General features: G+C 46.9%; 1 protein-coding gene across 2 annotated transcripts in view; it reads left to right on the top strand.

Moving 5' to 3' along the window:
• Positions 1 to 22,081, top strand: part of ZNF536 (zinc finger protein 536) — a 306,291-nt gene that overhangs the window by 145,500 nt on the left and 138,710 nt on the right. For both annotated transcript variants that reach the window (XM_059904661.1, XM_059904662.1), the window contains exons 3-4: positions 4,183 to 4,335; positions 17,990 to 19,558. In XM_059904661.1, the coding sequence (XP_059760644.1) occupies positions 4,183 to 4,335; positions 17,990 to 19,558 (1,722 nt within the window). The remainder of the gene's footprint in view (positions 1 to 4,182; positions 4,336 to 17,989; positions 19,559 to 22,081) is intronic.

Here is a 22,081-nt window from a genome sequence, read left to right as displayed (position 1 = left end):
AATAGTTTATACCTCTTAGTTCCCTACCCCTATATCGCCCCTCCTTCTTCCCCTCCCCACTGGTAACCACTGATGTGTTCTTTATATCTGTCAGTCTGTTTCTTTTTCTTTTATATTCAGTAGTTTTTTGTATTTTTTAGATTCCGCACGTAAGTGATAACATACAGTGTCTGTCTTTCTCTGTCTGACTTATTTCACTTAGCATAATACCCTCCAGGTCCATCCATGTTGTTGCAAATGGCAAAATTTCATTCTTTTTTTATGGCTGAGTAGTATTCCATTATATATATATATGTGTGTGTGTGTGTGTCACATCTTCTTTACCTATTCATCTGTTGATGGACACTTAGGTTGCTTCCATATCTTGGCAATTGTAAACAATGCTGCTATGAACATTGGGGTGCATGTATCTTTTCCAATTAGTGTTTTTGTTTCTTTTGGATATATACCCAGGAATGCAATTGCTGGGTCATACAGTAGTTCTATTTTTAGTTTTTTGAGAAACCTCCTAAATTCTTGAAACAAAACTTGAAATGATTGGATCCATGTCCTGTTTTTTATCTAACCACTCTCAGCTTGTGGGAACAGGAGAAAGCTTGCAGAGTTTTTGATACCTACTACAATTCACCTGTTCTAGGCTGAAACTTGGGAAGGGTTGCATGTATAGTCTGTGTTCCTCTGGAATATTCTTTGCTGCCACCATATATAAGACATCCATTCCTGAAGAATAGATCCCATATTATTTAGTGGGGTCAAGAAAAGAAACAGGAGTCCCAGGAGTTATTTCTCAGCCCTTTCCCCATCCTATGAGAACCAGAGCACACCCAGGCTGAGGCTGTGTTGCCTGTAGCCGGATGCCCCAACTCTCAGGGACACCCCAGCCTCTAGGAGCTGGCAGCGCTCCTTCCACAGAGAAGCAAGAGGAGCAGCCAGTGGGTCTGAGGCCGACCTCTGTTCACACGCCCACCTTCAGCGTACTCAACACATTTAGAGAAAGTGTCTGATCAGAGGGAAGAGATACTGCAGATGTTAGGAAAGGGAAATTTGTTTTAAAATCTCATACCATCCAAAAACGGCCTGACAAAGGATCACAGGTGTCATTTTCATAATGCTTCTTCCTTTCTGTCGTGTGTTTCCTGGAAGGGCTGGGGAAGGGCTGGTCTGTCCATAAGCAGGACCCGTGGTTCTTCCCTGGCCAGCTGTGTGTGGCCACAGGCAGAGCCTCGGGACTCCATCTGGGGAGCCTTGCAGAAGGACAGCTGCTAGTGCTTTTACACTCTGGGCGGGTAGAGAAGGAATCGGAGAGTAGCTTCGTCTTCCCCTCTGAGCGAGCCCCTTGAGTTCTCAGCGGGGCTGGGCTCGGTTTAGCGCACCTTGTTCGCCGATACCCATCCAGGTGTAAGCAGGGACCCACACACAGGCCCTATGAGTGTGCAGCTCAGCGGGCCTTCCTCTGCTATCACTGACTGACTGTACTTGGCTTTCAGCCTCTCCGGACACTTCCTGGGACCACCCACAATTCCCCTTCATCGTCGCTCAAGTTTGTTTTTCTAGTTGGATTAGTCTAAGAGTAAACGCCATAGGCCTTCTGGCCCTCCAAAAAAAAAAAAAAAACACAAAACAAAACAAAACAAAAACAAAAAAAACATTCTGTGTAAAGTGAAAATTAGACTCTTAAATCTGCAAAGAAAGCTGTTTATCTTACAAGTTCATTCTTTTTATGGGGCCACACATATCCAGGATAGAAAGATAAAAGGAAAACAGATACAGGCCATTGCTTAGAGTGACATATAGTGAGACGCTTCTCCTCCTCACCTTCCGTAAAGCCGGCGGGAGCGCAGGGCTGCAGCCTTACCTGTCTATTTATCTATATCGTGCCCTGGGCCAGGGCTCACCAAAAGCTGCAGTGGAACTACGTTCCCCACACTCTCTATTCTCTTCTGTTGGACAGCCCCGCCTTGGACTGCTCCCCAGGGGCTCCGACGGAGGAGGATCTGGGGAAGGTGCTCAGCTGCAGACCGTGGGACGTGAGGACGGGCAGGGATGCAACATCAAAAGCCCACACCTGCCTACTCCTGTCCCGGAGTCAACACTTAGTTCAGGTCATCATTCAAATGGACAGCTCATGGCCTCCTAACTTAAATAGGGTATCTCAACCCTGTTGCAGGGAGCACTTGGGCGGAATTTTAATCAGGCTCGTTGTTATTTTAAGCTGACCTCATGATCCCACAAAAGGAATGAGTAATGCTGGGAGGGCAAATGCAACAGGTTTGGGGTTGGGGTGGCTCGGGGGTGGTGTAGGGAGATGGGTAAGAGATGGCGTCTCAGCTGTTTATAACTAGGATGCGGTTGACTTGGAATTGGCATCTGGCATCTGGCCATTGTTCTCCTGGGCTCTCGGCAACCTGGCTCTTTAAGACAGAGGTGGTAGCAGCCCTGGTGGACTTGACCTGCGGGCAGGGACTTCCTGCTAGGACTGCATGTGGGACATTTGTTTGCCATGACCTGGCAACACTCTCTTGTGCCTGTTTTCCCTTATCAGCAGCCCAATAGCCATCTTTGGTAGTCTCTCCACAGTCACGTGGACAACCACAAAGCGAGTGCTAGGTCGAGTGTGTTCTAGATGTGGATGAACTGAGTCCCCCTCCCTGTGTAAAATTATCAGGAAAAAAAAAAGCTGGGCAGTTAGACCTTTTGAACGGCTCTTCCAAGGATGGTTAGAAGAGCTGTGGAGAATAGGATTAAAAGTGAGCCTTCAAGGAAAATTTCCAGGGTGATGATGCCGTCGTGCACAGTCCAAATTCAGAGAGGATGCTCGAAGCCAAAGGGTTTCCACGGTTGCGCCGAGCAAACATCCAAATAAGAATTAAGTGCGACTGCCTTCATCTTGTTCATGGCCTAGAAGTCTGTCCCTTTTGGCTGTGAGCGGAGAACACCAGGAATGGATGTTGAAGAATAAAAGAAATTTGCATTTTCCATTGCTTGGAAGGTACAAATCTTGGTTTTCTTTTTGCTCTCTGCAGAACTCACAGGTCTGCTTATTGTCCCAGAAGGTCCCCTTGTTCTCATGGTGAATCTACCAGGAGGCCTAGAGGGTGGGCTGGAAGCTGTGGCCAGGACCCTGCCAGCCTCGGGAGCTTGGGTTCTGTGCCAGGCGGCAGCCTCCAGCCCTGCGGGGAGGCCAGAGGAGAAGGCTTGCCTGCCTCCCCTTCTCGAGATGCAGAGTCTCAGCTCCTGCCCTGCTCCCCTGATGTCACCTCTTTGACAATGTGATGTCAGGCCTCGGGTGTTGCAATAACATATCCTCCAACCACTAGATATTTTCACAGTTTTATTTACTATTATGTCCCATCATTTCTGTGCAGAAGGCAGCCGTATGTAAATTTTATTCCATTTTCTAATGGTTTGGGTTACATAACAGATAACAGCAGGAAGCAAAATTTGTATTGATACTTTACAGAGGAAGTTCTCAGGTCACTGCACAAAGATTTAACTGCAGTGCTCTAAGTTTATGGGAGTTTTGCAGCTGAGTTTCTGCACATGACTTTGAATATGTCACTATATGTTTATCATGGGCTAATTGTGGAACCGCATTTCCATACTTTTTCTTCTCCCTTTCATGAGATTACACCAGCCAGCGATGGAGGCAAGACTCTACAAGGAAGAAATGATCAGTTTGGGATAATTTTCTTTCCTGTCCCAAAATAGCTGTACGTCTGCATGTCTTGGGGACTCAGCCGAGACACATTTTTTTTTTCATTTGTTGCCTGATATAATGCAAATGTGATTTTGATCCTATAGCAAACTCTCCAGCTAGTCCGTATTATAAATTAATCAGACTCAACAACCACCAACATTTTTAAACTTTTGAAAAAAAATATTTAATAGGAGCTAAGCAAAAGAAGAAATCAAACCAGCTGCTGACACAGCTGTTTCTTTTCTTGTTTAATTCAGTTCAATATAAAGGTACCATATGCTGCTTAAAATGATGATAGGAAAGATGAAATAATTTCAGAGAATAACAAGAAAATACGTGAATTGTCAGCATTCTGTCAGATTTAAAGAATGAAATAGACAGGTGTAGTATTGACATGTTTAGCCTTGTGTGGTGTTGGCAGTTTTGGTGCGAACAACTTCTGACATGTGCTGAAGTGATGTGAGAACGTTTCTCCTCCATTGCAGACATTGGCGAGGAGGCTGGGAGATCTGCCGGCGTCCAGCAGCCCACACTACTTCGCGACAGGAGCCTGGGCTCGGCCATGAAGGACTGCCCGTACTGTGGGAAAACCTTCCGGACATCCCATCACCTAAAGGTCCACCTGAGGATACACACAGGTGAGGGATCCGGGTGCACAGCTCAGAGGAGGAGGCCCAGGGCTGCCATGCTCCTGTCCTAGGTCTACCCTCTGTGGGCCTATCCGTGCACCATTGTGTGGGTCTGAACTGACCCTAACGACCCAGTTCTCTACTCCATACTCACCCTCTTGAATGACACACGGGCATGTGGACATGGATCTCCCATGGTCCAGGCCTGGGATGCTGATGCTTTGTCCGAGGCCCTGCGACATTTGCTGATGGCCTCCTTCTGCTGCACTGAAGTAGCACCTCCCACATCCTCGCATGGACCAGGGGTCTTTCAGGTGCAGATGATGAGAACCCAGCTCAAACTCTAAATATACAAGGGCACGTAGGAGGTCTTTGAAGGCAGGCTGGCTTCTGGCCCAGCTGGGGTTACGTGCCCACAACTGGGACTGGATAGATGGAGAGGAGGATGGGTGTCTCTCCACTGGGTCTCCTCAAAAGAAAAATCGAGATGCTCTTAACCAAGCCACTGGACCACTGCGGTCATTTCCCCTGTTATGGCGTTGTCCGAGCCCCTCGAGGTGAGGGCTTCTCTTGGTCTCTCTGTCTTGTCTCTCGGTCATGGTTCTTGTGAGCTTTTCTGCTAGTTGTTTGCACATTGCCAATACAAAAAAAATCTCTCTGACATATGGACACCTCCATTTTCTTTGATTTTTCTCCTGACACTTTATCTATTGGAGTGTGAGCTGCTTCAGAGGATAGACAAATATGCCATCTATTTTCAAAAATAATTGTGGTCTATTTCCTAAGGAATCAATAAAGCTTAGGGTTGTGAAGGATATTTAGTGTGTATGGGCCTCATGTGCAGCATGCGGTTAAAGACAAGGAGCCCTCACCTGGGCCCTCACCTGTGCCTGCAAATCTCCCTGACACCCAGAGGAGCCCTGAGGACAGGTGGCAGTGGGATGGGCTGCTGTCTTTATTCTCAGCCTGGGTGCAGTTGGCCATCACCACTGTCCCTCCCTGTCCTGGAGCACTTCTCTCATGGGGTCACCCCAGGGCAAAGAGGGGTCTCCTAAAATTATGCGCCAAGCTTGCTCACTCTCCAGGGTCCATGGGACCCGACCCATCTTGCCCGTCTTCACCCTTATCACCACCCTGCGACCCCACTGCCTTCTTCCTGTTCCTCCAATGCAGAGTGCTTGCTTCTGCCACAGAACCTCTGCACCTACTGCCCCCTCCACCTGGAATGTTCTTCCTCCAGGTGGTCACTGGGGGCTTAGCTTCGTGTGATCTCTTCAGAGAGACTGCGTGACTAGCCTGCCTGAAATATCCCTCATGCCCCTGTTTTATTTTCTCCATAGACTTAACACCTTCTGAAATTATCTTGTTCAGTTCAGTTGTTCATTTCCTTCTGTGTTGTCTGTCTTCCACCAAGTAGAATGTGAAGATGTAATATTATCCATCTATTTAATTGCTATAGAACCCCGGGGCCTACAAGAGCACCTTGCAGTAAACTGCAGCTTACAGGGGGCATGGTACATTTATTTAAGAAGTTGAATGACAGAACAATAAGTGAGTGACCCTCCTCCTGCAATGCCTGCCCTGTGACGGGTAGCACAGAGGGGACAAGTGCAGTGGGGAAGGTGGATGCTTCCCTAGGGAACCTGTGGTCCTTTGGGAAAGGCACCCTGCACACATGAGCTGGTCAGAAGCCCCAGCGTGGCAGCCGGGCTGCAGGTGCTAGATTCCTGGTTATGGATGGAAGAGCTTCCGCAAGAGCTTCGTGAGGAGTCCCTGAGTTCCTGCCTCAGGGCCTTTGCACTTCCCTGTAAGATAGGTCACTGGCTTGCGCCCTCACCTTCAGAGGTTGGCACCAATGTCCCCTTCTCAGTAAGCTCTTCCCAGTGATGGGGCTCAAGGCGAGGCAGCTCAGCTTTCTCAGATCATGGTGATGTCCACTTTCCTCCCCAGGTTGGAGCCGGGTCCACTAGTGTTGTGGTTGGGAGGGACCCACAGACCGTCAGGACATGGGAGACAGTCCACCAGGGCACCCACGGTCTCACTGCCTACAGGAGTGTGGAGAACTGGCCAGGCGGGTGCTGTGGTACTGCCCTTTCATGTGATGTGGATACAGGCTCCTGGGCCAGGTTCCCCAGGTGCGTGGTGGCTCACAACGGGTGAGGCCGGCCCTGCCGGGGAGTGTAGGTCTGGAAGGAAAGGGGCAGTGCCTCCCAACCAGGAGCTCTGCCGACCCTAGGGGCCCCCACCCCCATCAGCTTGTCTGTGGTTCGAGTGGAAACACCACAGAATATTCTTGGTAAATTAGGACTGAAGCTGGCAGAAAGAAGTCTTGCTGAACCTGGGTAGAAACAAATGGATACTGTTTTTAGAAGTTTTAAAGCTTGAGAAAGATTATGTTTTTCCAAACTTCTGCTTCTTTTGCGTCACAAACTTCTGAAGTTTGTAATCAATAGTCTTTGGAGACACAGAGAGAAGCAAGGCAGAGCCACAGACAGAGGCATTCCAGAAACTTCCCAGAATAAGGGTGAAAATGAAAGAAGCCATGGAAACATCACACCACCAGCCCTCCTCAGAAACAGAATTTGCAGTGTTTAAAAGGCAGAATGGTAACCAGATAAAGATCAATTTCCTTTTATCAAAGAACAAAGAAGTTGGAAAATGCTTACACTTGTGCTTCTGAACAGAACAGAAAGTGTTACATGTTATAAATCACCAAAGTAAAACATCCATTATGACAATGTAAAAGTGTAGATTACGCGTGTAATTAAAAATCAAAATCAAGTGATTTGTTAATGAATGAGTTAATAGGGGCCCCACTTGTGGAGATGTCCTGTACTGCCTTCCCCTTTCTCTTTGCGGTTTTGTATTTCCAAGTGACATGGCCAGAGGACAGCAGTCTCCAAAATAGAAGAGTTGTTTTCCAAGATGCCATCTTTTGAAGTTTTTCTATAATGGACACATACAAGCACATTAAAAATCCAATGTGTAATAAATATATTTTAATTGGTCAGGATATGAGGTGGAACATTCTCTTGTGTCTTTCTGTCCTACTCCATCTCCATGGGAAGTTCTGATCGTATAGCATCAACTCTGATAAAAACACTTTCCTTTTTTAACTCCACTACATTAACTCAATTACTGCTCTTCTTCTCCCAACACCTGTTTATTAGAGAGGTTCTGAGCAGATGCACCAGTCAGGTTGCTTTGAACACCTGGGGGCTGGGCAGAGCCTGCAGGGAGCAAGAACGTTTCTGTTGTCCCCCAAGCTCCAGCCAGATCCATGTGTGATGGAGGGGAGGCACCCAGAGGACCGTCACATCCTAGGGCTGCCCCTCTCTGGCTCCTGCAGGGCAGACGTTGATTGCTGCCCACCCAGGGAAGGCTGAACGTCTCTCCTATTTGAAAGTTGGGCTGATTAGGACCCAATCACTGGACGTGTGCGATTTGTCTTCTAGAGCACGCTGCCGGTGATTGGAATTCAGAGCCAGTCTGTAAGGAGACTTTGTCAGTTAGGGTTCTCCAGGGAAACAGTGTGCGTGTGTGTGCGTGTGTGTGTGTGTATACACAGCTATGTACATATACATACATACATATCTATATACATATATACATATACATATATAGACACATCTATATACATATATACATCTATAGACACATCTATATACATATATACATCTATCTACATCTATAAATATACATATATTTACAAATATATATATCTATACATATATATATATACACATCTGTGTACATATACATATATACACATCAATATATATATACATATAGAGAGAGAGACAGAGAGAAAGAGAGAGGTCTTTATTATAAGGAATTGGCTCACTTGATGATGGAGGCTGAGAAGTCCCATGATCTGCAGCCGGTCAGCTGGAGGCCCCAGAGAGTGGATGGTATAAGTTCCAGTCTGAGTCCAAAGACCTGGGAAGCAGGAAGGCTGATGGTATAAGTTCCAGTCTGAGATGGAGTCCCAGCTCAAAGAGAGAGCTCCCTTAGTCAGATTTGTTCTATTCAAGCCTTCCACGGATTGGATGAGGCCCACCCACACTGGGGAGGGCAATCTGCTTTCTCAGTCTACTATTCAAATATTACTCTCATCCAGAAACACCCTCGCAGACACATCCAGAATAGCGTTTGACCAAATATCTGGGCAACCCTTGGCCCTGTCAAGCTGATGCATAAAATTAACCGTCTCAGAGATGCATCAGCAAACAGTCATACCATGCAACAGGAGGCAGGGATGCCCCCAGGTTGCCCCCGACCGAGGCCAGCCAGTCATTTCTTTATTGGCTGCCTGCAAATGTACTCCATCCGTTCCCTCACTACCCGCTCCCCCAGGTACTACCTTGGGGATACTCTGAAGGGTCCAGCGTGTCTGTTTTGTGCAGGCGGTAGGCAGGTAGTAATCAGTTCCTGAAAGGCTGGAGGGATGTGCATTCCCCACAAGCCCCAGGAGGGTGTAACACCCCATGTGATGGCCCACCTGTGTGTCGGGTTTCCCAGGGGGTGCCTGTTGTCTCAGGAATGACCATTTTAGAGAAATATAATAAGCAACCTCACTCATGAAAACTTGGAGGCACTAAAGTTCAGAGACTAATTAAAAATAAATCTCATTAGTTTTTTTTCCCCTCTCAAACTATGCTAGTGGTTTATTAATCTGGTTTTGATTTGCTGCATGTGTTGGTCTGGCCCTGAGTTGGGCACCTCTTTATGGACTAGATTTGTACAGGGAAGCCAGCAGTGGTTCTCCGGGGGTCTCAGGGTGGGCTAAGGGTCATGCCCGGCACAGCCCACCCTTCTGGGTGCTGCCTCAGGGATACAGCACCTGGGCGCTGGCCAGGTAGGATGCATGGGGTGCCCTCCTCGGCTCTCGCCTGCATTCTTGGCACCAGACCCGAGGCTCCTCTGTCCTGATGGAGCCAAAGGGGACTGTGGAGGTGAGAAGACTTCTCTCCTGCAGCCCCTCCAAAGGGTTGTGTGCCCTCCCTGTGGGGAAGGCACAGCCTGGGAGTTTTCTTGCCTCATGACTGAAGCTGTCTACACAGCATGACAGCAACTGGCTGCCCACAGAAAAATTCAGCCAACAAGGATAGTATAACAACAGCAATGACAGTAACTGTAGTCACCGCTTTCTGTGCACTCACGTGTGCAAGCACTGCTTGCTGCTTGTGGATTATTATTATTTGCCCCTTAATCCTCACAGCACTTTGGAGACCAGGTTCCCCCTTATCCCACCCCGTCCCCTTTGCAAGGGGAGGGAACTGAGCCTCAGAGATGTGAAGCTACCCACCCAGAGTTGCCCAGCATTGATTACAGGTCATAATCCAGATCTGCCTACTTTAGAATTCCATTCTATTAACCACTGCACTGTATTGCTATTTTTACTTTTCTGGGTGAATTTTTGGCTTGTTTTAGGGAATTAATGCAACATTTCTTTGACAGTGTGTGTCCACACCATAACCAGCTGGAGGAAAGGAAGTGACTTGTACCCACAAGGTGTGTTGACGCAGCCTCCCAGCGATTTAAAAGGGAAGTACTGTGCACCCTGGCTCCTCCTTGCTCCCTAACTCAGACTGGCCTGAGGCCTCCTTGACCCGCTTGCCTCCATTTCCCACCAGCCCAATGAGCTTAGGGAGGCGGTGAGGCAAGGAAACGGCCACTGTGGCTGGTGGAGGCTCCCTGGCCCCTGGCATGGAAAGTGGGGTGGAAGTAGACGCTGGCATAGTGGAGATGATAAACTCCTGATGCCTTTTTGGAAACTGCCTTTCAACCAAGCAGCGACTGGTCTGCAGATGTGGGTGGAAATGAAAGTTCAGTGGGCCTAACCTAGGTGCCTTAAGCCTGATGCACACACAGCTTACCTTTGATGCTTCTGCATCTCCTCTTCTGGTGAGGTAACCAGGCTGCTTCAACATTTATAAAAGCACATTGAATAAATGTTCAGAAAAGGATTGGTTAAAATGGGCGCTCTTCCCATTTCCTTTTCTGAAAGGAGAGCATTGAGTTATTCTTAGTGGGGGACAGATACCTGCATAATGATGAGAAAACAAAAAGACCCATTTGCCCTAAAGGAGATGATTCCTTTTTTTCTTTTTGTTTTGAATTAAAATTCTGTCGTTTTTCTAAGATGAACTAAAAGCCCATTTCCTTCTTCCACTGTCCCCCATCCTTGCTTTTCCTGCCTTAATGACATCCCAAACTTTTGTTGAAAATAATTGATTGAATTTAAATTTCCTTAAAAGTTTAAGAGGTAATGTTACAGTATAAATTTCCTACCAAACACTAAGTAGGGAAATATCCATTAGTGAAATTAACTACAGTTTCTAGGTAGCTAACAATGTACCGTATACAGTAGGGCATGGCTAATGAACACTGCAGTGGGTGATATTTCATTATACAAATTAATGCTCACATTTTAATGGGAAAGTCACATAATGAATCTCGGCTTCAGTGACAGCAATTAGAGACACAGATTGTCCCCTTCTGGACAAGGCACTGTTTAGCAATAAGCAGCTGTGTGAAAAGTCTTCAGGTTTACAACATATATATGCTTTGGGGGAATTAGTGTACAATTTATATTAATGTACTGAAGCTTCTCTGCAAAGGCACCACCATATTTGTCTCTCCTGGTATTAACTAAGTAAAGACATGTAGAAAGACTAAATAAATATCAAATAGAGGATGCAAATACGGGAAAATATTAGGTTACCCAACTTAAAAGTGAAAACACTTTTGGGGTTTTAACACACACACACACGAGAAAGTTAGAAACATGAAGCCCTTCTTAAAAGCTTGATAAAGGGATTTCCAACGAGAATAAAATGAATCCCCCTGTTATTTTTGGAGACGCGCTATAGGGAACTTGCTCTGAATAGTTCCAGAATAACTCCCCAGAACAGTGAGGTTTCCTTGAATATCAAGTGCAAAGTGAGGCCCAGAGTGATGAAAGACATGACCATGTAAAAATAGGTACAATGAACTAATTAAACCACTTGGTCATATATTTCTTAAAATTTATGATACAACGACTTGGAGAAGTTATCAATGATATTCCAAAATTGAATATACATCTTATGCCATGTGTCAGTGGGTAGCTGGTTTAATGTAAGATGGTTCCAATAATTTCATTAGACCATGGAGTGATGAACTGATGATTTTTTAAATTTATTAACGCCTTTTCTAGCAAAACTCTCTTTTCTAGAAATGCATTGTTTGGGCCCACTTCTTATTCCTTTAAAATATTGTGAGAAGTTTCCCCACAGAAACCTACTGTTGTCCTTCCCTGCTTCCTTCGGTAGGTGAATGGCTCAGCGCCGGTCATCCTTTTCCCAGACACAAGTTTCATAGGCCAGACCTGGTCTGCAGATTAGGGTCTTTGGCCCTCTCTGTGTTTGAAAAAGTTTTTAAGTACGTGCCAATATTTTAAAACTGGGATATTGCATGTAGAAACCTGGAAGCAAGGCTTTCCTTAGATAGAGGTCCTTGTGTCCACTGCTGGTGGCATTGGGTGGCGGTGGCCCTCCAGGAGAGGTGGGTGGTCCCCACCCCGCTGTTTCGCACACTCCTATCATCTGCTCAGCTCTGAAAGCATCTGAGTGTATGGCTCCTGCAACAGGCAGAGGCAAAGACACTGAATGCAAACATCGTGGAGGTGACCAGAGGGCTCATGTCACCCTGGAAAGCCTCGGGCGGTCTGTCCGATTCCCCCCAGTAGATTTGGACTCATTTATGGGTCTGAGTGGGCAGTCATTCAACTGGACAGAGCTGCTGGCAGGGTCTGAGGTTGTCTGGGCCACGGGGCCGCACAGAACGTCTTTCCAAGTCTCAGGCAGAGCCCGGCCCCGGTGGGGGCGGGCTGGGCAGACCCCTCACCCGCTCCTTGTCAGAAGCCCGGGGCTTGGTTAGAGCCAGCCCGACGCGCTCGGGCTAGATGGGGTGACGCTGACCAAGAAGCAGCTCTTAGCACAGGACTTGGCATTTGTCAGTCGACGAAACCGAAGAGCAGAACTTGACCGTACCTCAGAGCCCGCTGAATGTGCTGACAGGGTTTTCCCACCCAGGCCAGGCCACTGTTGTGAGACGTTTGCCTCCTGAGAGCTCTGAAATGTGCCCTGCAGGGAGGCTGCTTGGGAAACAGCTGGACTGTTTCCAGTGAAAACGAGACCCTTGGGTGGCCAGGCTACCCCAGGGGGATGTGCTCACCCCTGGGTCTGCCCACCAGAAACGCACCCCAGCCGGGGCTAGTGGTGGTCTCAAAAGCATTTCCTTGTACCCTTCATAGTGATGAAGCCCAGGAAAGGCTTCAAGGCAGAGGACAATAGTGGTTATCCAAATCATTTAGGGGTTATAGAGAAAGTAAAATCAGGTTTTTGTTCATTTTTAAAATGAAACATCCAAAGCAGGTGGGTTTATCCCATGCAGCTCACTCTGGAGCATTTATCTGGGGAATTGGGTGGTAGGAGGCAGTCACCCAAATAAAGCCTCTCAGGAACTTGGAGGTGGAGCCACGTGGAGAAACCACTGCGAGGGCTGTTCCAGGGTGTGTGCACTGGCGGTGCATGGAAGGCTTTCTAGAGCCTGTGCAGTCAAAATAATCCTTGAGGACTCTCGTTAAGTCGCCCCGAATTTACCAGGGCCTGGATCCTTGGAGGCTCAGATGCTAATAATGAAGCATTCTTGTTTCTCAGATGTGGCATCTTTTCCCTGGAACAGTGGTGGTCAAGGCCAGTTTTGAACTTTAAAAGAACAGTGGGTCAAGTGAAGAGATCCTCTCCTGCACTGTGGGATGTGTGGTGTGTGTGTGATGTGTGTGTGTGTGGTGTGTGTGATGTGTGGGATGTGTGTGTGTGTATGTGATGGGTGGTGTGTGTGTGATGTGTGGTGTGTGTGTGTGATGTGTGGTGTGTGTGTGATGTGTGTGTGGTGTGTATGTGTGTGTGTGTATGTGATGGGTGGTGTGTGTGTGATGTGTGGTGTGTGTGTGTGATGTGTGGTGTGTGTGTGATGTGTGTGTGGTGTGTATGTGTGTGTGTGTATGTGATGTGTGGTGTGTGTGTGGTGTGTATGTGATGTGTAGTGTGTGATGTGTGTGTGTGATGCGTGGTGTGTGTGTGTGGTGTGCGTGTGATGTGTGGTGTGCGTGTGATGTGTAGTGTGTGATGTCTGTGTGTGATGTGTGGTGTGTGTGTATGGTGTGTGTGTGATGTGTGGTGTGTATGTGTATGTGTGTGTGGTGTGTGGTGTGTGTGTGTGGTGTGTGTGTGATGTGTGTATGTGGTGTGTGTGTGGTGTGTGTGTGATGTGTGTGTATGTGGTGTGTGTGTGGTGTGGGTGTGATGTGTGTGTATGTGGTGTGTGTGTGTGCTGTGTGGTGCATGTGTGTATGTGGTGTGTGTGTGGCATGTATGTGATGTGTGGTGTGCGTGTGTATGTGATGTGTGTGTGTGGTGTGTGTGTGATGTGTGTGTATGTGGTGTGTGTGTGTGATGTGTGGTGTTTGTGTGTATGTGGTGTGTGGTGTGTATGTGATGTGTAGTGTGTGTGATGGGTGGTGTGTGTGTGGTGTGTGTGATGTGTGGTTGTGTGTGTGTATGTGTGTGATGTGTGGTGTGTGTGTGTGGTGAGTATGTGATGTAGGGTGTGTGTGTGATGTGTGGTGTGTGTGTATGTGATGTGTGGTGTGTGTGTGTGGTGTGTGTGTGATGTGTGTGATGCGTGGTGTGTGTGTGTGATGTGTGTGTGTGTGTGATGTGTGGTGTGTGTGTATGTGATGTGTGGTGTGTGTGTGGTGTGTGTGTGATGTGTGTGATGCATGGTGTGTGTGTGTGATGTGTGGTGTATGTGTGTATGTGGTGTGTGTGTGGCGTGTATGTGATGTGTGGTGTGTGTGTGTATGTGATGTGTGGTGTGTGTGTGGTGTGTGTGTGATGTGTGTGTATGTGGTGTGTGTGTGTGATGTGTGGTGTTTGTGTGTATGTGGTGTGTGGTGTGTATGTGATATGTAGTGTGTGTGATGTGTGGTGTGTGTGATGTGTGGTTGTGCATGTGTATGTGTGTGATGTGTGGTGTGTGTGTGGTGTGTGTAATGTGTGTGTGTGGTATGTATGTGATGTGTGCTGTGTGTGATGTGTGGTTGTGCGTGTGTATGTGTGTGATGTGTGGTGTGTGTGTGTGGTGAGTATGTGATGTGGGGTGTGTGTGTGATGTGTGGTGTGCGTGTGGTATGTATGTAATGTGTGGTGTGTGTGATGTGTGGTTGTGCGTGTATATGTGTGTGATGTGTGGTGTGTGTGTGATGTGTGGTGTTTGTGTGTATGTGGTGTGTGGTGTGTATGTGATATGTAGTGTGTGTGATGTGTGGTGTGTGTGATGTGTGGTTGTGCATGTGTATGTGTGTGATGTGTGGTGTGTGTGTGTGGTGAGTATGTGATGTGTGGTGTGTGTATGTGTGCGATGTGTGGTGTGTGTGTGTGTGGTGTGTGTGTGTGTGTGATGTGGTGTATGTGTGTGTGTTTGTAATGTATGTTGTGTGTGTGTATGATGTGTGGTATGTGTGAGTGTACGTGTGTGTGGTAATATGTGTGTGTGTGCCTCTTTCTTTAATGATCCTATGATATGTCTCCTCTCAAAGCCTTGAGAGCAGGGGCCTTGTCTCTTCGGTTCTTCACTCAATTCCCAGCACCAAGAACAGTACTTGGGGGGTAGGGGGTACTCATTCAACAGAGACTGTGTGAATGAATCCGTGTGTTTCCGGGTGTGTGGGTACATACATGTATGGACACGTATGCCTCTGGCATCATTCAGGAGACTTTGTTTAGCCCTTGACATGACTTTTAGAGTTGACGTGATGCCATAGAGAACATGTGCTCCGACTTGCCACATTATAGGTCGGGGAAGCAAAGGTCCCAAGATAGGAATGCCCCGTGGAGCAAAAATAACACAGGTTCTCTGTCCCCAGTCCAGACTCTCCAAATGCCTCCTGGGGTCCAGAGGTCCAGACTAGCTTCCCTGCTACACTGTTCCACAGTATCGACCTGAAAGAGTACTTCCCAGGGAGGCTCTATGTAGTGGTTCCCCACCCAGGCGCCACAGAGGGTCACGTGGGGGCCTTTGAAAGACCCCAGAGCCCAGTCTGTCCCGGGAACTCAGAATTTCTGGAGGTGGAAGTGGGACCAGGTATCAGCACTTTTGAAAGCTCCCCAAGCTGTTCCACTTTGGTTTTTCAAAATGCAATGTTTACACTTTTAGCATCAGAATCATCAGGGGCACTTACTAGAAGAACCCACTTCTGGACCCACCCCAGACCCAGGGAATCAGAACTGCTCTGCCTTAGGTGCCAGAACTGGTGTTTTATACTCTCCTGGGGATTCAATGCCCAGTACAGTCTGACAGCACTGCTCCCGTGAGCATTTCAAGTGTGTGTCCCTCGGAAATCTACGCACACCTTCCGAGCATCCCTGCAGTCAGCCAAGAAAGGCAGTCCCACTCCACCCACGCCTGGAGGGAAGGTCTACATTTTCTCTCTGCAGCTCCTGCTGCTGGATGCCCATGCATGCCCTACAAACCCTTTGCCAGACGCACTTAATCGTTTCCAGGTGCACTTTTGAAAGGCAACCCGAGTCTCATCCAGTACCTGTAGGCACGTCTGCCAACTCTCACTGCAGGGCCCTCCCCCGGGTTTACATCAACCTGTGGGCCAGGATCTTGAGTTCCTCATCAGGTTCTCCTACCACAAGCCCCACAGACACCCTCTCAGCTTCAGGGGCTGCCTCTTCTCCAACTGGCACTGGACTTCTAGGTCAGCCCAGAAGTACCCCGTCCACAGTGCCCATCCCACTGAGGGTTCCCTAGTCTCCAGTGAGATGTCCAAATAGCAGTGGCTGAAGTGAATCCAAGCCTAACACGGGGATTGACTTCAAAAAGTGGGAAATGGTGCCTGAAGCCATTTGTACCTTTACATCAAAGGGGAGTGAGTCTTCCTCTAGATCCATGTCATTGGTCTAGAGACAAGGTGACCTTTGCATTCAGAGAAAGAGATTCCCAGCTGGGAATCTGATGTGTCCAGAGGAAAACTTCAGCTGCTCGTAGGAGGGAAAGAGGAGCACATAGCCACCATTTGATGAGGCAGGCATAGCTTCTCCCAGGCTGGAGCACGCAGTCTGGAGGTGACCTGGAGTCCTCTGCTCAGAACCTGGGCTGGTGGTCCTCTTATTTACAAAATACATGCATCCCCCCCACCCCACCCCCAACAAGTGTCTTACCCCCAAATGGCCTATGCCTGGAGAACTGGGAGTCACGGCGTCAGCTGAGACTAGACACAGTAAAATGTCTCCAGAATACACCATTCACCCATGACTTGCTGTTGCTTTTAGATCAGTGTGTTTTACAATAGAATAAAGGAAGCGGTGGGGGATGCTTGAATTTCCTCGGAGAATTAATTGTGGATATTGACAGGGAGTTGTTGTGAACAAGCTCGTGGGAACTCTAACAGTCCCATTCCTTCCAGAGAGCTTTTCGATTCCAAAGTCCAGAGAAGACCCTGGATTGCGAACAAATTCTTGGAATATATTTAAATCCACATTTGTTTACCCTCCCCTTTTCCTCTCTCCTACAATGTAGGCAGGTCTAAGTTGTATGTTATGGTATCTTTCCCATAGTGGAAAGAACAATAGAAGTTGTGTGTTGGATTTAAATAAATATTTAATTCATGAAAATGATCTTATATGTTTTAAAACAGTCTTTAAAGCTATTTTTATTCTCTAGAAAGTGCTTATTATAGGTAAATTACACATTTTACTACCAGAGCATTAGGTTTGCCATTAGTACAAATTTAAGGCACTACAAAGACCAGTAGATAATGTTAATTTCAAATACAGAAACTAAATATATCTTGTGCCTTTTTATTACTCATTTTCTTTTAAGTTTTATTGACTGCTTTTTATCTTAACTATATGTCTTTACATGCTGCAATCATAATGCACTGTAATGGTATTAATATTTTATAGAATCGGTATTTATAGTTCTTTATTTAGAAACAATGCAGTAGGTCTGCGGATATCTGAGCCCGTCTGGAATGGTGCCCTCCAAATAATGATAAATTACTTGTGCAGTATGCCATTTGCTAATTATATCCATGATTTACTGCAGAGCAAGACTTAAATCATTCATTTCAGTCTTGCGTAACAGTGCCATAAAATTTTTAGGTTTAAAAATGGTTTCCATGTGTATAATTTAAACAAATTTTAGAGCTATTGTATACACAAAATATTGCAACCACCCATTTGTTACATACTTTGTCTTTTTAAACTTCTACTTTTAATGATCACTGTGGTTGAAATTATTATGCTTAATTTTCATAATCATAGCTTTTAAATCTACAGCCGTTTTCACATGTTAGATAAAGAAAAAGATAGCTAATTGTGTGTAGATAGTATGTCATTCCTGAATAGTCCCAAATGGTACAAAATCATTAAAAAAGCTTAAGAGTACGAATTATTCTTCTATTAAAAAACAGTTGTTCTCTGACTAATTATTAGTTTGAGCTGCTTTGTTTCCAAGAACAAATGTTGATCCTTCTAGCCTTGTTCAGCACACCAAAATGAGATTAACACTTTTTTTTTTTTCTCCTTATACCAAAATCTTGCAGGTGAGAAACCCTACAAATGTCCCCACTGTGATTATGCCGGCACCCAATCAGCCTCCTTAAAATACCACCTAGAGCGGCACCACCGGGAGCGGCAGAACGGAGCTGGGCCACTGTCTGGGCAGCCCCTGAACCAAGACCACAGGGACGAGCTGTCCAGCAAAGCTGCTTTGTTTATCAGGCCAGACATCCTGAGGGGCGCCTTTAAGGGTCTCCCCGGAATCGACTTCAGAGGTGGCCCTGCATCTCAGCAGTGGACATCAGGGGTGTTCTCATCTGGAGATCACTCAGGGCAGGCCACTGGCTTGTCTTCTGAGGCTCCTTCAGACACTCTGAAAGGTACCGACCTTCCTTCCAAAAGCACCCACTTCTCCGAAATCGGGAGAGCTTATCAGAGTATCGTGAACAACGGTGTGAATTTCCAAGGGTCCTTGCAAGCGTTCATGGACAGCTTTGTTCTAAGCTCCTTGAAGAAGGAGAAGGACATGAAGGACAAAGCCCTATCTGACCCTCCTTCCATGAAGGTCCATGGGGCAGACGGCGGCGAGGAGAAGGTGGGCGGCAAGGCGGCCCCCAGGAAGTCTGAGAAGTCTCAGTATGAGCCCCTGGACTTGTCCGTGCGGCCGGACGCCGCCTCCCTCCCAGGATCCTCGGTGACTGTACAAGACAGCATCGCGTGGCACGGCTGCTTGTTTTGTGCTTTCACAACGTCCTCTATGGAGCTGATGGCCCTTCATCTCCAGGCCAACCATCTGGGCAAATCGAAACGCAAAGATAGCGCCGTCGGGGTGACGGTCAATTGCAAAGACCAAGCCCGGGAGGCCAGTAAAGTGGCCCTGTTGCCCTCGGTACAATCAAGCAAAGAGATGGCGCTTTCCAACATGATGGGGCCTCTAGACTCGGCTTCTGAAAAGATGGCCCAAGGACAGGTCAAAGAGACTCTGGGGGAACAGAAGGGTGGCCCATGGCCCGGCCACATGGACCCTGCGTTCTGTAACTTCCCGTCAGACTTCTACAAGCAGTTCGGTGTTTACCCAGGTCTGCTGGGCTCGGGGGCCTCCAGCGCCTGCCCCAACAGGGAGCCCGACGGGAAGGCCCACTTGGAAGATGATGCCCCGATCCTGATCCCTGAAACCACAAATAAGAACACTACTGATGACCTCTCGGACATCGCCTCCTCAGAGGACATGGACTCGTCCAAAGGAGAAAACAACGAGGAAGAGGATATCGACACGGAGCCGGAGGTGATGAGCAAGCCGCCTGCCCTGAACAAGGACGGGGGCAGCGACGGTGGGGATGGCCTGCTGCCCGCAGGCGCCCCACAGCCCATCCAGGGACTGGTCTCCCCTCTACCCCAGGCATCGGAGAAGCAGTGGCACAGCCCGGGCCTTCTTCCAGCCCAGGACCCCGTGGCGAGCCTGCCCAAGCCAGAGCGGGGGCCCCAGGGCCTGGAGAAGCCGATGAATGTGCTGTCGGTCCTCAGGGCCTACAGCGCCGATGGCTTAGCAGCCTTTAACGGACTTGCAAGTAGCACAGCAAATTCTGGATGTATCAAGAGGCCAGACTTGTGTGGTAAGTTTTAGAATCCTCTTCCTTTAGTTCATTTCCCAAAACATCAGTGCTGATTTGTGCATTTTTAAAAAATGGGGTAGACTTATCCATGAGCAGATTTTGAACTACACATAAAAAATACCCCGACTATGCTGTATATGCAATATAGACAATCATGAGAGTCAACTTCATTTAGAAGTGTTGGACCTCGTACTTTTGTGTTTCAGTTTGCATCATTGTGATCTGAAATGCCTGTATGGAAGGCATGGAAAAGGGGGCGGGGTCTCACAGTGTGCACTACTCCTGTTTTTAACCCATAACTTGAGGGGGAAAGGAAAAATTTCAAAAAACAAAAAGAGAAAGAGACATGGTAACTTGCAAACTTTTCAGTCTTTTCAACTTGTGCATAAGATGCCTAAAGACGATCCCTTACTGCTTTGCTAAGCCAAATCTGCTTTCTGAAACTTTTCTTTATAATGACTTGAGGATACTAAAATCATATCACACTAACCACAATGCAGAAATAAAATGACCCTCTCTCCAAACAGGGAGATGGTTTGGGGTGTTTGTGATTCATCTTCAGACATATCAAATGGCAGTTACTGTGACTTTGGCCTTCTATTATTGCCTTCTCTCTGTCTGTTTCTTCACCTGTTGTTCGAACAACACTATGAAGTCCCTGGTTAGCAGTGTTGTGATCCTGTGTGTCTTGGATTTATGCCTGTCTGATCTTGTTAGCAAACTGGCACTTCTTTACCTCCTTAAAGAATATGGTTACTCCAAAGTAATTCCAGATCTTAAAAAGTAATGCTAGATTTGAAGCCTAGAACTGCATCAAATCAATGTCGGCGTGGGCAGGGAGGATCAAAGTCATTCTCTTGTCACCCAGATATTCTTATTCGAAAGCCTTTCTCCAAATCGAAGCTCAGGATGTTATTCCCAGCCCCAAATATCCTCACTAGAGACAAATGACCACGGTACCTTTCCATCTGTAATCTATGAATTAATTTCTGTGACTTTACTTTACTTGTTGAAAAAAGGAAAGAAAGAAGGAAGGAAGGAAAGAAGGGAGGAAGGAAAGGAGAGAAGAAGGAAGGAAAAGGGATGGAAGGGAGTAGTAGTTAACTTCTGAATCCTGACATTCCTTTTAGCACAGAGTGGGATTCAGCAAGCTGAGTGGGACTCAGTTCATAATTTAAATTGATGTATTTCTTTTTCCCTCTTCTTCCCTAATTCACTAAGAACTTGATCAAGCAGTCAGAAATATTTTTTGAATTGTCAAAAATCACTAAATGGATTTCTGACAGCTCAAAAAAATATTGACAATTCCTTATGCTGAATGATTCATAAGGCCCCATTAACCAGCACCCCCAGATCTATTTTTAGCCACATACAATTCATTACTTTTGAAGCTGTTAAAAACAATATTTAAAAGAAAGAGAAAAGAGTTTTATGTCAGTCCAATTTTTTTTTTGATCTTTTTTTTTTTATTGTTGTTTTTAAGTTTGTGATTGGAGTGCTTTCTTTTTTATTGTTGTTTGGTGTTTTTTTTCTAAGTCTATTTTCAGTTCTTTCAAATACCTACGTAGGACCCATAGTTCCTGCCAGGAATCCATGCATCAGAAAAGATCAAAACCTGGCATGTTTATAAGCTCATTATTATTGAAATGAGCTCATATTACCCCTATTAATTTTCCCATCGTCCTATCAATGCTGAAGGAAGGCTGCCCGCCTTTGAGGAAGCGTGCCCACTTGTGTCCTTTTGCACCAGGCAAGGGTGGAGGGAGGGGAAAGCAGCACCAGGAAGCACTTTCCTCCGAGCTGCAGCTCTTAGGCCCTTTTACCCCCTCCCAGAATAGCAGCTCACCACACTTCCCTGACATTTCCAGGGTACGTGCAAAAAAACTTGCTTAGTCAACCTTTCAGCCATTGGGCAAAAGAGCCTGAGATGTAAGTCGTGGCCTCTCTCCCAAAAGGGGAGTGAAGACCCTCAGGCTAGCCAGGCTCCAAGGCACCTGGTCGCTTCCCAGTGGACGGTCCAGGTCTCACTGCTCCACCTTGAACTCATGGTGAGGTGCCAAAACTAACTCCGGCCAAAAAATGCCTATTTTTAGAGCACACAAGTTCTGCATTTCATTTATCCTAATTTCTTCTGCATCCTCCCTCTTGCTTTAGCTTGGGAGCAGGCAAGGAAGGCCCTTCTCTGGCCTTTGTGTTTGATTGGTTGGGGTGGAAGCCCTGTCCTTTCGCCTCCAGGATGGCCTGACTCTGTCCAGTTCTCATTCCCCCTTCCCATACCTGGCCCACCATAATCAAAATCCTCTTCTTGTTTTCTTACTGGCTGCTCTGACCCAGGAGGGCCAGGCATATTCATCCTTCCTAAGAGTTGATACCTGTGAGGAAAACTTAAACCCACTGAGCTACAAAGGGGGCATTTGAGGACATTTTTTCTTACAGCCTAGTTTACTGCCTTTCTAGCATTGCAAAAAGCACAAACGATAGTGGAAAACTTCAAACTCCCATTGGCTTGACTTTGCCAGGGTG

This window comes from Balaenoptera ricei, chromosome 19, assembly GCF_028023285.1.
Source record: "Balaenoptera ricei isolate mBalRic1 chromosome 19, mBalRic1.hap2, whole genome shotgun sequence".
NCBI lineage: Eukaryota > Metazoa > Chordata > Mammalia > Artiodactyla > Balaenopteridae > Balaenoptera > Balaenoptera ricei.
Note: the sequence above shows the minus strand (reverse complement) of the source record. Positions and strands in the feature narration are given on the sequence as shown.